This window comes from Notolepis coatsorum (genome assembly GCF_963971535.1).
Source record: "Notolepis coatsorum genome assembly, chromosome: 1".
NCBI classification, from domain to species: domain Eukaryota; kingdom Metazoa; phylum Chordata; class Actinopteri; order Aulopiformes; family Paralepididae; genus Notolepis; species Notolepis coatsorum.
This window is the reverse complement of record NC_140165.1, coordinates 213,076,545-213,092,578: the sequence shown is the minus strand read 5'-3', so window position 1 is coordinate 213,092,578 and position 16,034 is coordinate 213,076,545. Positions and strand designations below refer to the sequence as shown.

The 16,034-nt window shown below is 43.5% G+C and overlaps 1 protein-coding gene across 1 annotated transcript in view; it reads left to right on the top strand.

Moving 5' to 3' along the window:
• barx2 (BARX homeobox 2) overlaps positions 1–11,679 on the top strand; it is a 25,011-nt gene extending 13,332 nt beyond the window's left edge. Inside the window, 4 exon segments of the mRNA XM_084315967.1 lie at positions 1,536–1,606; positions 1,609–1,859; positions 8,205–8,289; positions 9,831–11,679. Coding sequence (XP_084172093.1) covers positions 1,536–1,606; positions 1,609–1,859; positions 8,205–8,289; positions 9,831–10,151 — 728 coding nt within the window. The 3' untranslated portion in view covers positions 10,152–11,679.
• Positions 11,680–16,034: the final 4,355 nt, after the last annotated feature.

The window sequence follows — 16,034 nt, the reverse complement described above, 5'->3', positions numbered from 1 at the left end:
AATACAGTTAAGAGCGAGAGAGCAAAGAGAGAGACTGAATCTGGAGACAGAAAATATGGGGAGGGGGGGGTAGAGCTGAGATAGAGTGGGATAGAAAGAGATAAATAAGCCTGAGAGAGAGAGAGAGAAGAGAGAGAGAGCAGAGCCTGAGAGAGACAGGGAGAGAGAGAGAGAGATAGAGAGAGAGAAAGAAAGAAAGAGAGAGAGCAGAGCTAAGAGAGAGAGAGACAGAGAGAAAAGAGAGAGAGCAGAGCTGAGAGAGAGAGAGAGAGAGAGAGAGAGAGAGAGAGAGAGAGAGAGAGAAGAGAGAGAGAGAGAGAGAGAGAGAGAGAGAGAGAGAGAGAGAGAGAGAGAGAGAGGAGGGGGGACTTTAATTGGCAATGGGTATAGTCGTTTGGCATTTGGATTTATGACAGCCGAGTGTGTATGTGTTTGCGCACATGCAACCGTGCACATGTCTTTGTGTGCTTTTGTGTGTGTGCTTGTAAGTATGTTTGTGTGTGTGTGTGTGTGTGTGTGTGTGTGTGTGTGTGTGTGTGTGTGTGTGTGTGCGTGTGCATGTGTGTGTGTGTGTGTGTGTAGATCTTTGTTAGGGATGGCAGCAAGTTATCATTTATCGTTCGCCGACATTTTTTTTTTATTGAATTGAAGGGTTCAGAGGAGCAGTGTAAAACACACAGTGCGTCATCCGGATCACTGCCCTCTACATCCAAGAGGTCAAAAGCAAAACGCTTTTCATACTAAAAAAAAGCTATTAAAAAGGCCTTTCTTATTAATTGTTGACACTGGATAAAGGCAGCTATTATCTGGGCTGGTTGGGGGAGAATCCCCCCCACAAAAGACATAACACTTCTAAATACTTAAAACACAAGATGAAAAATATCCGTTTCTCAATTGAACCCTTGCAGTCAGGAACCATAGCCCATTTATTTGCAGTTGTAAAGTCAATCCAGATCACTTGGGAGTGTTAATGTGATACATCACAAGAAAGTACTCAACCTCTACCGTCTTTAACTATGAAGGAACACAACACTCTAACTTACCATCTTTAGATAATAAAGTACTCAACCTCTACCGTCTTTAACTATGAAGGAACACAAACACTCTAACTTTACCATCTTTAGATAATAAAGTACTCAACCTCTACTGTCTTTAACTATGAATGAACACAGTCATCTAATTTACCATCTTTATATAATAAAGTACTCAACCTCTACCGTCTTTAACTATGAAGGAACACAACACTCTAACTTACCATCTTTACATAATAAAGAACTCAACCTCTACCGTCTTTAACTATGAATGAACACAACACTCTAACTTACCATCTTTACATAATAAAGAACTCAACCTCTACCGTCTTTAACTATGAATGAACACAACACTCTTACTCCTTAGATAATAAAGTTTGAAAACACTGTTCCCCCGAAAACCTATAACGGAGTAATACGGTTCTCCGTCTGAGGTGCTAAATAGTTTTGACCACATGTCCCTGCGTTTCCTTCACCTGACTCCTTCCTATCTCCTCCTCCCAGGTCCCTCCTCGCTGCGGGCCTATCCACTCCTCTCTGTGATCACGCGCCAGCCCCCCAACGTACCCCCCACCTCTCCCAGCGGCCCCCGTCCCCTCCGGGCCGCGTGCCCCCGCACCTGCCCCTGCTCCCCCCCCACCAGCACCCGCGGGCCTCGGAGCCGTCGCCCAGCCAGACGGCCGTGAGCATCAGCAGCGAGTCGGACACGGAGCACAGCGCCCCCCGCCTGAAGAAGCCCCGGCGCAGCCGCACCATCTTCACCGAGCTGCAGCTCATGGGCCTGGAGAAGAAGTTCCTGAAGCAGAAGTACCTCTCCACCCCCGACAGGTCAGTGGAGGAGCTGGTGTCCGATTGGTGCATTTGAAAGCGTTGTTTTTTGGATTTGTAAAAATAAAATAAAAAAATTAAAATGTAATGGTTAGTTTGGAGTTGAGGTGACGGTCACGGTTTTCTCAAGTGAAATAAGGAAAGATGAAAATAAAAATGATTTGCTTGCGTGCGCACAAACACACACACACACACACATGTACGCACGTAAGCATGTAAGCACACACACGCAAATGCAATTGTTAAGCAGAGGTTAACCCAACATCATAACTTTTTGATTTATGTCAGGGGGAACGTCTCATGTAATGTGAATATGTCCATAAGCCAGCGCATTACCTCAGCATGCTAGTTGAGACTAGAGGAATGCTTTAACGCTCAGCGCTCGAACAGCAAAACGCCTCAACAAAGAAACACTGCCCTATTCAAGGAAACAGGGACATTGGCCAACGCAAGCAAACAGAAATGTATTACATTGATTTACTGCCAATCATTTCATAAATGTGCAGGTGCATATAAAATACAGTTAGCTTTGTACAATGAGATGAGGTAATGTCCATGTTAATATCTGTGTCTTAGGTTCCAGGCTCAGGGTCGTTTTCTGACATAAGGGCCGTAACACATTTTCCATTTTTTATTTTAGGCCCCACTTCTACATTTGGCCCGCAGGCCATATTTCCAGTGTAAGCCGAATTAATATCGAAACCATAAACCTCAATTTTGTTTCCCCTTCAGGTGAGAAATAGGCAAAGCTGAGTATACACCTTCGTATAGAGGAATATGAAAGGTGGATGAAAGTAAATCATTATTGATGTGGGCGCGCTAAGGCAGTAGACCCACATTTTCTAAATGATTATTCTTAAGACACAAAACTGATTTGGCAGCAGATCACTATGTAGGCAGACAGGAGAAAATGTATCTTAGGCAGTTAAACTACTGGCCTACAATGTTTTCCCCGCAATGTGTCTATTTTTCAGTGTAATTGAAGGGCTTTGGCTTCATAATACTTGCAGAAAATACTTTGCAGGACACGGTTTAATCATCAATATCCATGTATAGTACCTGACCCCCTTTGAAAAACAATAAGCCACTTTAAAAAAGCCAGTAGAAATCAAAAGCCACACAAAGACAATAATTGATTCACATTATGTTCACTGATATTCACTGATTATATGCTTACAGTTTTCAAATATATATTTGATGCACTTTCCAAATATATTCTGTCCTGAGAAGACTTGCAGGTAGATTGGAAGAAAGCCAGTAATTCTGTCACACGTCCCACCCCTGAGGAAAACTCCCACGATGCAACAGTAAATATATCACATTCTGACCCTGCAACCTAGCGACGACGGGCCGTTCCTCATCTGTCTGAGCAGAGCGCCGGAGGGGGAGAGCAGCTTTGCAGCGATCAAATCCAACCGCCCCTCAAGCCTTACAATGTCCCGTCAAAATAGCTGATTCTGACACTGTGTTGAGGCCTAATTAAATCCACTGCTGGAAGCAAAACATAAACAGAGAAAATCCCCCCTTTTCAAAACTCCACTTCTGAGATGACGCACGCGCTCTCCAACTTTGATTTGTTATGATTTAAAGATAACTTTAGATCAACCTCTCTCTCTCTCTCTCTGCATATGAGGGCGGCAAGAACCACAAGTTCATTATTTATTTTATAAAAAAAAGAAAAATGAAAAAAAAGTACCCAGAAAACCACAGCAAAAGCCACTGTAGCGATTCTAATTGTCATGCGATAATGATTTCAATTTTTTTTTTATATAGTAAGCGATTATCACAATCAGTCGTTATCCTCCTCCTCATCATCCTGAGGTATCATCCACAGCTATGGAGAGGATCCCCGTCAGACTGGTGGAGAGCAGCGGTACGGAGGTCTCTTGAGTCGCCTGGAGCGTGAACTCAGCCCCTGTGGCTGCAGGTTTTAAGTGCGTGGTTTCCCTTCATAGAAGACTAATGACCATAAATAACTGGGGTGCTTTCCTCTCCTGCAATTACTTTTCCTTGCCTTCAGTCTCTGCATCACTACAAGCTGGTGCACTTGTGACCGTCAGGCGTGATGGACAAGTTGATTGCCTGTATTTATTTATGGCAAAGAGAGTTTTTTTTCAAGTATTTTTTTTGCGCAAGTACAGTACAGTATGTGTAGGGGGGGAGAGGTGGGGGGGTACGTTGGGGGGCTGGCACGTGATCACAGAGAGGAGTGGATAGGCCCACAGCTAGGAGGGACCTGAGGAGATAGGAAGGAGTCAGGTGGAGGAAACGCAGCGACATGTGGTCAAAACTATTTAGTAGGGAAAATGGTTCAAAAAGGCACTTTCGGCCGAAAGGGTTTTAGCACCGAAAAAATATCACTGAATGTCAAAGAACAGGGTTACGTTCGTAACCTAACGTGTTGTTGTGATGACATAATCAAAACGCGGCTTCAGTCATTACATGCGCAACGTGTAACGTGAGCTCTTCAGTCCTGCGTTCTACAGCCTGTAATAACTCCTCTTGCGAGTCGCGCTGTTTCTATGTAAACTCCGCGAGCAACACGTCCAATACATGCGTCTTTAACATGCTTTATATCCTCGCCATTACTATATGCCCGTCACAGTTAAAAACCTTTTTAACTAACGTTAGCGTTAAGCTAGCTAACAACGCTTCCATTCCTCACTTTCACTAGTCTCTCTTAAGCTACGTTATCCCCCACTAAGAGTCACGGGAGATGTAGTAAATACAACAGTCCTTCCATGTAGGCTAGAACGCCGTGAATGATGACAGTAGCCACTACAGTAACATCATTAAGTCTGCTATAAGCTATTCTCCCTCTCGTGTGTGTGTCTTTATGCAGATCTTTATGCAGTTTTAAAGCACCTTGGCTTTGTTCTGAATGCACTTTGTTGTAGTTATCCTACAGTGAAAAGAAAATGCACTTGACTTTTAATGCACATTTTGTTGTATGCAAAGAGAAAATGTTTAAATTGTACAATCTTTCAGCAGTCAGTCTGGAATTAATGTATGCATTCAAAAGTGCTGAATAAATGTTTTATGGACCCATAATAGTGATTATTAATATTATTTAAGTTAAGTTTTGCCATAATCATGTATTTTGCCATAATCAGGTAGCTAAACAAAAAAAAAACATTATATATATTTAAAAGAAAATCGGCCTTTCTGCATTTGGTTTTCGGCCAACTGTTTCCTATTTTCGGTATCGGTTTCGGCCAAGAATTTCCCATTCGGTGCATCCCTACTATTTAGCACCTCAGACGGAGAACCGTATTACTCCGTTATAGGTTCTCGGGGGAACAGTGTTTTCAAACTTTATTATCTAAGGATAAGAATAAGAGTGTTGTGTTCATTCATAGTTAAAGACAGTAGAGGTTGAGCACTTTATTATGTGCATACACCCACACACACTATAGACCCATAGGCTACTATAGATATACTATAGATTATTGTTTTTTTTCAGGGGGACTAAGACCCTCCCATAATTCACACTATGACACAGACACAAATACACACACACACTTGCATGCACACACACATGCAAGTACACACACATGCACGCACACTCACATGCACAGACACACACAGACACACAAACACACACACACACGCACGCACACACGCACGCGCGCACACACACACAGACACACACACACACACACACACACACACACACACACACACACACACACGCACACTTCCTCCTCACACTCACATTTCTATGTAGGATGTGAGGCTGTTTGGAATGACATCAGAGTGATTTCTGATACAGTAAACCGTATCATCTCTAGATTCTGGCAACTCTATCTATCTATCTATCTATCTATCTATCTATCTATCTATCTATCTATCTATCTATCTATCTATCTATCTATCTATCTATCTATCTATCTATCTATCTATCTATCTATCTATCTATCTTTCTTCATCTCTCTCCGCCGATAGTTGCTGAGAAGGGTTGAGAATTAAATCATCGGACTGAAAAACCTTTAAGGGTGCTCATAAAAAAACACTTTATAATGTATAAACCCCTCCTTTTCCTCACAAACTGATCCCTCGCTCATTTGTCTCTCTCTTCCTGCCATGTCACATTACATGCCAACCGACCAGAGCACATGTGTTGGAAGCATCCATGATTCTCTGTTATCCCGCCCACCCTGTCCTGTGATCATCCCGCTACAAGCGCTGTGATTGGATTACCGACCTCGGTACAGATGTTTCTGTGATCATCCAGCTACAAGCGCTGTGATTGGATTACCGGCAGGGCCGGATTAACGACCGGGCCGTCCCGGCCGCTAGTGACGAGGGGCCTCAAAAAAATAAAAAAATAAAAATGTAAATTTAAAATTTTGAATTTTTTTGGAGGCCCCTCGTCACTAGAGGCCTTTTGGAGGCCCCTCGTCACAAGAGGCCTTTTGGAGGCCCCTCGTCACAAGAGGCCCCAAATTATTATTATATATTTTTTTAACTTTTATTTTTTATTTTTTTGGAGGCCCCTCGTCACAAGAGGCCTTTTGGAGGCCCCTCGTCACTATGTATATTTCTCTCCCACCCACCCACCCCCTCCTAATGTACAGTCGCCTCCCCACCGTATATACTCTCTGTCAGGATCTATGGGTAACAGTACTGTATATTTGCATATCATATATGTCACAAATGTAACAGTACTATATACCTGTATGTAATGTATGTCCCTATGCCATAAATGTCATGATGTCATATATGTTGTGTATGTCATACATGTCACTATGAATTGAAAATGGGGGACCCTGATGTAAACAAGACAAACGTCTTTCTCTGGTCTGCATCCCCTTAACAATTGTGTGTATTGAGCCGTACTGTATTATTTGTACCCATTCTGCAATCTGTTAAATACAATTTTCATTAATTCATTCATTCACAGACAGTAACACAGGACAAAAACACATTTCAACCCCCTCCCTTCCCTAATTATAATTTAAATTGACATTCACGTAAAAGTAAGCTTACTATTATATTCTTGTCTCCAAAGTTTGTGCATGTTTTTCCTGAGGATGGCGCCATCCCCCCATCTAAACATGATGTGTTTCTGTTCTCTTCTTGATTGATTGATTGAAAACTTTATTAACAGATTGCGGAATGGGTACAGTACAGTACAGTACAGTACAGCTCAATAATTGTTAAGGGGTGGGTGGGTGGGGGACACTGTACAACTGTACAAGCAAAACTGTACATTGGAATATTGACAACCATACTTGGTCATTTACTGTACATTGGAGGGGGTTGTGTTAAGACATTTACAGGGGCCAGTTTCGAATTGCATTCTCCCGTAGGTGTTCTTTGAGAGTGTTTTTGAAAGTGGGTAGTGATTCACATTCCTTTACAGCTTTGGGTAGGGCGTTCCACATTGATGTGGCATAATTGCGAAACGTGTTTAGTCCCTTGTTTGAGCCGAGTCTGGGTTTAACATGATTTGTGGAGCTCCCTCTGGGGTTGTAATCGTGGTATTCACTGACCTTTGGGAAGTATTTTGACATGTACATGGGTACCTTGGTCGTGTAGTGTATCTTGTAGACCAGGCCCATTGCAAGTTGCTGTACTCTGTCGTCTACTCTAAGCCATCCTAGGTTGTCAAAGTGGGCAGGGGTGATCAAAGTCCTTTTAGCTTGACCCTCAGAGCCCACCACTTCTAAATATTCTATATATTTTTTAAAGTGACATATAAAAACACCACTATGCGTGCGTGCACGTGTATGTGTGTCTGGGGGGGCCTCCACAAGAATCTGGCCCAGGGGCCTCTGAAGTCTTAATCTGGCCTTGATTACCGACCTCGGTACAGATGTTTCTATGATCATCCAGCTACAAGCGCTGTGATTGGATTACCACGCTCGGTACAGATGTTTCGGGTTGCTTCAGCTGCAGGTGTCGCAGCAGAGCAATAGTCTGCGTCTGAGCTGCGAGGCCGTCGTGCTGCACCACTAACCGTCACTCAAGGTTCTTGATTGATTGTTGAGTGGCCAATGAAAGAGCTGGCATGGGGAAGGCAAGGTTTATTTGATGTTGAGCAGCAAATGAAAGACCTGGCATCGGGAAGTCAAGGTTCGTTGTGCAGGTAAACTTCCGCGCGTAACGCCATCCTGTTGTGCACTTGGCAGACGATTGAAAACATTTACTGTAGCAGCAGGATTACCAGGATTAATTCTTAAGTGGAATTAATAATGCTTCCTGATCATTGTTTTTTCAGGCAACAGGTTTCCAAAAATATCGAAAATATCGATAAATAAATCATGTTTATGACACAAATAGAACATAAACTGTTGATCCTGAAATGTAGTTTTGTTTATGATTGATTTTCTTCCTTTGCAGGCTAGACCTGGCCCAGTCACTCGGTCTCACGCAGCTCCAGGTGAAGACTTGGTACCAGAACAGACGTATGAAATGGAAGAAAATGGTGAGAGAAAACGGCACAGCCCTGTCTCTGGAGGAGGGGGGAGGAGCGGGGAGGAGGAGGGGGGAGGAGGGAGAAAACACAGCAGGTAGGGAGAGAAGGAGTGAATATTATAGGTGGCAACGAGAGCTGGAGAGAGGATAGAGTGAGGGATCGAGAGGAGGGCGGGATGGAGGGAGGAAGGGAAAGGAGGGTGTAGGGAGGGAGGGAGAGGAGGGTGGAGAGAGGGAGGGAGAGGAGGGTGGAGAGGGAGGGAGAGGAGGGTGGAGAGGGAGGGAGAGGAGCTTGCAGAGAGGGAGGGAGAGGAGGGTGGAGAGAGGGAGGGAGAGGAGCTTGCAGAGAGGGAGGGAGAGGAGGGTGGAGAGAGGGAGGGAGAGGAGCTTGCAGAGAGGGAGGGAGAGGAGGGTGGAGAGGGAGGGAGAGGAGCTTGCAGAGAGGGAGGGAGAGGAGGGTGCAGAGAGGGAGGGAGAGGAGGGTGCAGAGATGGAGAGGAGGGTGCAGAGAGGGAGAGGAGGGTGCAGAGATGGAGGGAGAGGAGGGTGCAGAGAGGGAGGGAGCGGAGGGTGCAGAGAGGGAGAGGAGGGTGCAGAGACGGAGGGAGAGGAGGGTGCAGAGAGGGAGGGAGAGGAGGGTGCAGAGAGGGAGAGGAGGGTGCAGAGAGAGAGGGAGAGGGGGGTGCAGAGAGGGAGGGAGATGAGGGTGCAGAGAGGGAGGGAGAGGAGGGTGCAGAGAGGGAGAGGAAGAGGAGGGTGGAGAGAGGGAGGAAGAGGAGCTTGCAGAGAGGGAGGGAGAGGAGGGTGCAGAGGGAGAGGAAGGTGCAGAGAGGGAGGGAGAGGAGGGTGCAGAGAGGGAGGGAGAGGAGGGTGCAGAGGGAGAGGAGGGTGCAGAGAGGGAGAGGAAGAGGAGGGTGGAGAGAGGGAGGAAGAGGAGCTTGCAGAGAGGGAGGGAGAGGAGGGTGCAGAGGGAGAGGAGGGTGCAGAGAGGGAGGGAGAGGAAGGTGCAGAGAGGGAGGGAGAGGAGGGTGCAGAGAGGGAGGGAGAGGAAGGTGCAGAGAGGGAGGGAGAGGAGGGTGCAGAGAGGAAGGGAGAGGAGGGTGCAGAGAGGAAGGGAGAGGAGGGGTCAGAGAGGGAGGGTGAGGATGAATAGTGGAAGGTGGGATGTCAGGAGGAGGGAGGGGGGACTAGTCTGGGGTTTGACTGATGATGATGACAGCGAGACCAAACGCCTGTGTAGCTGTGGGTCAACAGCTCACAGAACCAAAAAAAAGAAAGGCCCCAAATCGTTAACTCCAAAGATAAATGAGCATAAAAGGAGCAGTACAGAGTCATACGTCTTCTCTTAATTACTATAATAACCAGCATTGCCTTTGACTGCTGCCTCCATTTATCAACCGAGTTGTCCACTGAGACTGTGTATGTATGTGTGTGTGTATATATGTGTGTGTGTGTGTGTGTGTGTGTGTGTGTGTGTGTGTGTGTGTGTGTGTGTGTGTGTGTGTGTGTGTGTGTGTGTGTGTGTGTGCGTGTGTGTGTGTGTGTGTCCAGGTGCTGAAAGGAGGTCAGGAGGCGCCCACCAAGCCCAAAGGCAGGCCCAAGAAAAACTCCATCCCTACCACGGAGGAGATCGAGGCGGAGGAGAGGAGGCTCAGGCTGGAGGAGGAGGAAAGGATGAGGATGAGGGCAGCAGAGGACACAGTGTTGGGCCGTGGAGGAGGAGGAGGTGGAGAGGCTCCTCAGTCGGAACCCCAGGACCTCAGTGCGGTCGCCGCCATAGTAACGGAGAACCACAGTACCGCCGTGGTGATGGAGGGTTCTGCACGAGAGCAGCCACTCCCAATGCATTCAGAGAATCAGACAGCCAGCTAAACAGGAACAAAGCAGTTAAAGACTAGTGCCGACTGGAAAACAAGACACGTAGTGCCTCAGGATCACTGTAAAAAAGAAAAAGAAAAAGGCCTTTATGGTGTTTAGAGTCATTTGTTTTTTGGGGTTGGACTGGAAACATTGGTGACATTCAAGCTCAAGTGATTTGTAACACATTACTTTTCATGAATTGGGAACTGTACACCACGTCAACATGCTGTATATGAGTCAACATGCATAAGCCCTTTTTGCACTGAAAATGTGGCTTTTAGAATCGAATCTAGCTAAAGAGAATGTAAATCATGTGAAACCAAACTAATGTAAACAGTAGCTATAGGTTCAATACAGGAGAATACATAGTACCACGTTGTTCCATGTTGAGGATTACTGTGATGGAACGATAATGTCACTTCTCTTAGTCCTGCCTTTGTCATATAGGGCTTATATCCAATTTGCCTTATAATGTAGCTATGTAAATAAATTATCTGCCAAAAACTTTATTATAAAATGGCTACAGTGCCTTGTTGGTCTCAGAGGAAAGCTTTGAAAAGTGATGATAAAGTAACTATAAAATGCAAATATATTTTTACAGTGTTTCACATATTTTTGGTTAGGGAAACAAAGTTTGTTTGTTCTGGTAAAGAATTGCTCCCTGCCCTAGATCGCAGTTCTTATGTACAGCTCTGGATCTCTTTTCATGTTCGTTCACTTGTTCGGTTCCCCTTTTGCTGTGTTTGCGTTCTCATTTACACAAATGGAAAATTATTTGTTGATTTGAAAGGAATTATGCCTGCAAAGCCAGGCACTGTATCATACTGTAGAAATATTATGTATAAAGCAAAACAAATATATGTTCATCAGGCTATATGTGTAAAGTATTATCTTTTAACTACTGTTTGTAATTTGATTAAAATAGAGCGTATCTAATCGTACACACCTCCCCCTGATCTGTTCTCATGTGTGATTGGGGGGGGGTGACTGATTCCACTGCCACGAGGGAAACCTCTTAAGCTGTCAGAGACTCCCCAGGGGGAATAAATCATATCCCTGTGCCAAAGAAACATGGAAACTGCCAAACATTTTAAAATCTTTTAGAGATGTTTTCAGCCTGCGGGTCTTGCATGAGTGCCGCACACTGAAACGTTAGACCTACGCTCATAAAACTGTCCTCAGCCGCATGTCAACACTTTTCTTTTTCACTGCCAACTGACGTCTCCTTTCCTTCCTAGGAAGATTTGTAATTTGAAAGTTTAATAATTTTTTTTTATTATAGATTATTCTGATCTGTATAATGTGATGTTCAAATGTGCTAAATAGTTTTTTATTATAATTTTTTGTATTATATAGATCTATTTTTTGTTTCATATAAAAAATGCAGTATTTTTCTGATGTAAATAATGCTTGTTTGGTAAGCCTACCAGCTGTTGTGCCTCCCTCCCCCTCTTAGTTTTGTGTAAAATAATGTTTACCATATACACGTGTGTGTGTGTTCTGTGTATTTAAAATACATTTAATAAAATGGCACCATTTCCATCTTGCGTTGCTATTATTTCTATACGAATGCTGAAAGCTCCAATAGATACGTTGAAGGGCTGTATATTCTCAGACATAGTCCAGTTATACATTTCTTTTTTTTATAACAAAGTATTTAGTATTTACTACTGTTACTTACTTATACTAGACAGGTTCAATTATTTTTTTAATCAAAATGATTTCCTTTGAATCAAATCAAACGAGTGGCGCTCACAGATTGGAGTCTATAGCCTGCAGTCCAGATTTATCACAGAGGGGAAGCTTTTGAACGTGCATTAGTCTTTTTGAAGAGTATACCATAAATCACGAGGAGAAGAACAAAGAATTTGCACACGAGATGTTGTGACATTTATCATCTTTATCTCTACTGCAAACAAGCCGGCCTTTAGTGCACTGTCAGACTCTGCTGTGACCCCGAGCGAGGGAGTAACCATGTAAAGTGTATTTTTAGTGGCTGATACCGGACACGGATGATTTCTAAAGCAAACAGTGCAGGTTAGCACTGAGTGAGGTGCAATGCGCCCTAACGCCTTGTGTAAACATTGTGAGCATGCTTTGTGTGTGTGTTAGTATTCAGAGGCAGAAGCCCATGAGCTGCTCCACACAGCGGGGTTGAGGTTTCTAGGCAAGAAGTAATTTCGAGGGATGAGATTTGACACTTTTTAGGGCTGACAAAGGTCAAGGTTGATAGACTTCCAGTTAGAACCCTGACTGTGTATATTCAATGGTAAACATGTCCAGGTCAGGGCGGTACACTTTGGCCATAATCAGAATGTCAGCAATCACTGCTGACCACTACTGTATTATAGTGCATATACATGAAACTATTTTCTTTTCTTTTGTTTATTTTACTTGTCAGATACAGTGGACACGCCTGTTTTGTAGGCTAGTTTTCCTTTGCCGTCTTCTTGGACACAAAGCTTAGACATCTCAAGACGGAACATGACACCTTGGAAATAATTATGTGGAGAAAGATTTACCCTCAAATGTCTTTGGATTTTCAATCAAGTGAATTATCCTTAAATTCAAATTCAGTTCTACTTACTGTGATATATCAAAGTTAAATTGAGCCTATTTAACATCTTTACATTTCAATTCTATTTAGAAATGTCAAGTTTGCAGCACTCATTTTACACTTTACACGAGTAGGCCTCAAATTCCACCGGCCTGGCCGTGGCAATAAAAGAAACTTGAACTTGAACTTGAACTAACAAAGGAGAAACGGGTAGCCTACTGATTTTAATTTTAAATATCAACATTATCTGGCCATCCTCAGTAAATACTATCAAACTTTCCAAAGACCAGAGTTGGGATGGGCACGCACGCACACACACACACAGAAAGGGAGAATGGCTTATATATTCAATTTATATCAATGATCCAGTTCGTCTTTATAGTGTAACGTTTGGTTACTTGAAGGAGAAAGAGAGAGAGAGACTGAGACTTGTTCTGCGCAACGCTAGTCAGTCTCGGAATTGTCTCGGAGTTGTCTCTGAATGGATTTGGTAGCTTTTTTCTGCGTCTCCGTAGACCGTTCTGCGCCATTGTTTTAAAGTCTTAGTGAAGATTGATTTAAATTTTATATGAAAACCGATTTATGTATAATTTAGCTAGCTCGCCAACGTTACTATGATTAAAGCTAACTTTAATAAAAAATATATGTATAATACAAATAATGTTATTAATAATCATTGTCCCGTTGGGGGGGGGGGGTGCGTCCTATTCATCCCCCCTCTCTCTTCTCGGGCGCTAGAAATCAGCGCCAGCGTCAGTGTGCAACTCAGCCAATTGAAAAATTCACAGGGCAACATGAATGAATTTAGCAACTAAATTGAATCCAATCAGCATCTTCAAATATGATGCCTGTGGGCGCTTTTCTCTAGCGCCCGAAGTAGAGTCATTGTCGAATCTCTATTGCCTTGGCTGAGTGTGGCATTTGTGTGACATCACGTCCACCAGGAAAATCCCATACACTCCGCTCAGCTACTAGTTGTAACTTGTTGTCATAGATATATCGTCGTCGGAAATTGATAATAATCACAAGATACTGTACATTCAGACAGTGTTGGATTTGGATCTAACAAAATGGATTTATATGGACACGTTTATGGAAAGTTCAAGCCGCGACACAGCTTAAAAAAATAATAAGGTTAAGGTTTCTCTCCTCCACACTGCCCGTGGAGCATTTTTTCCCTATTGTTAGGTTTTAGTGAGTTTTTCCTTACCTTCGCGTGGGGTATGTCTGGGAGTGCTTGCATTCTATTATTTATTTGCATTTATTTTAAATTTGTTGGACCTTATGGTGTTCTTATTTTGTTCTTGACTTATTGTTATGTTTCTTCTTGACTTGTTTAAAGAAGACGTGTCCGGCCCATGGGGACATTAACGTGTGTTGTCGGGCCTTACAAATAAATTTGATTTGATTTGATTTGATTTAATAAAGTGCATTAACTCATTCCGCGCCTAGAGGTCGCTGTTTACCTTGTGGTAAGAAGGCCAGCGCTCTGTTCAATGGGATAATGCCGGTGTTTGCAAGTGCTAAAACTATATTAAATATTATAGCTATGGATCTAATAAACACGTCGATTGTCAGTGAGTTTCTTCCGGTCAACATGCCAAAAACAGATCATTCTTTCATACATACATTTCCGTTTTATACCGTGGTGAATATGAGTATAGTTTTAGAGTGATCCTGTCGAATCCCAATAACCCCAGCAAACGGCGCTTCAATGTATTTTCTTAGAAATCGTGCCATTTGTCGCTTGATTTATGAATCGTTCTGAAATAAATGCTAGATTATCAGTATTATATGTTTCATCATGTGCGCACGGAAGCGGGGGCTGAAAATTCGCCCCTCCGTGCTTTGGTCGGCGCCAACAGCACGCACACACACACACAGACACTTGTGATCATTACGAAAGAAACATCGGATTAACCCAAGATTGGTAACATAGAGTCCTTACCTCACATCTGATGTACTGCAAAAAGATTAATCCAATTCCTGATCGCCATTCCAAATATTGATCGTGTTTATTGATCCAACGTTTCTCAACCAAAACACATGAATCCACGCTGCTCCAGTGTCCCCCAATCCGTGTGTTATAACGTTACTCTTGCCCGAGAAGGAAAACCTGGATCGGACTTCTTAGATCGATGCACAGCCCCAGCCAGAGGAATTCCGATGATGTGCAATACTGGCCGCAAGGCGTTAGGCGGCGGTATTGGCCTTTTGCGAGCTCAGACCCATTCCCAATGATAACGTCAGGCTGGATGGATAGATGAAAAATGAATGGATATAGCGAATAAAAAAAATAACGATTAAAACCCGACTTTTCACGTGATTGGCGCTCAAGCGATGGCGAGTTAACCCGACTTTTTTCGTCATTGGCGCTGAAACAGTTAAGGCTGAATGTGGACACCAACAACAAGACTGTATGCTTGTAGGTAAGCAAGCGAAAAATATGCTTCAGTATGCTTCAACATTTGAGTTAAACAGAAGTCATCACTTGTTGATCGTTAGGTAGCCAGCTAATCTTCTCTCCTCTCCAGATCTCCACGGCTCCACCACACAACAGTAGCGAGCTAATGCTATATAATCAGGACAAAACATATATCGTCGCCCAAAAGAGTTCCCTATAACATTCCAATCAGTTCATGAGCTGAAAGAAAACTACATATAAGTTAGCTACTTAGTCAACACCCTTGGAAATTATGAATTTGGAAGTTGTCTGGTTGATTTAACAACTGAGCTAACGTTAACTATCTGCTCCATCCGAAATCCAAATTTCATGGATATATCCTTGTGTAAAATAGTTAGTTTATTAACTCTTTCTCTGCCACGCAATAGCCTCATCCTTAGTGTGGTAAGGCTTAGGTGGTGTTTCATATAAGGACTCAGACAGCGTGGCCATTTCAAGTAACGTCCATTTCAAGTAACGTCTTTATTAATCTAACACAACTGCGCCTGCGCCACGCCTTACAGCAACAGCTATGGATGCCCGTAAGGGACATCCACTACATCTCCCCTTCTCCCAGGAATAAACCTAACATCCTCAAGTATAAACATCCTCCAGTATATTCAGACATCTACTACAGACATCCATTACATCTCTCCTTCTCCCAGGAATAAACCTAACATCCTCAAGTATGTTGAAATACTGATGTAACATTACATAACATTCCTGCACAGATAATACAGGTAAGTGCCTTCTAGCTGTAAGGTGAAGCACTTTTTTTAATTTTTTATTTTTTACTGAACGTAGTCCTTGAGCCATTCTGGCGGCTTTATCTGCCGTCTCGGAACGTCTCTCACTTTAGTCCCTGTACTCTCTCTCTCTCTAGTCAGGGCGCTTG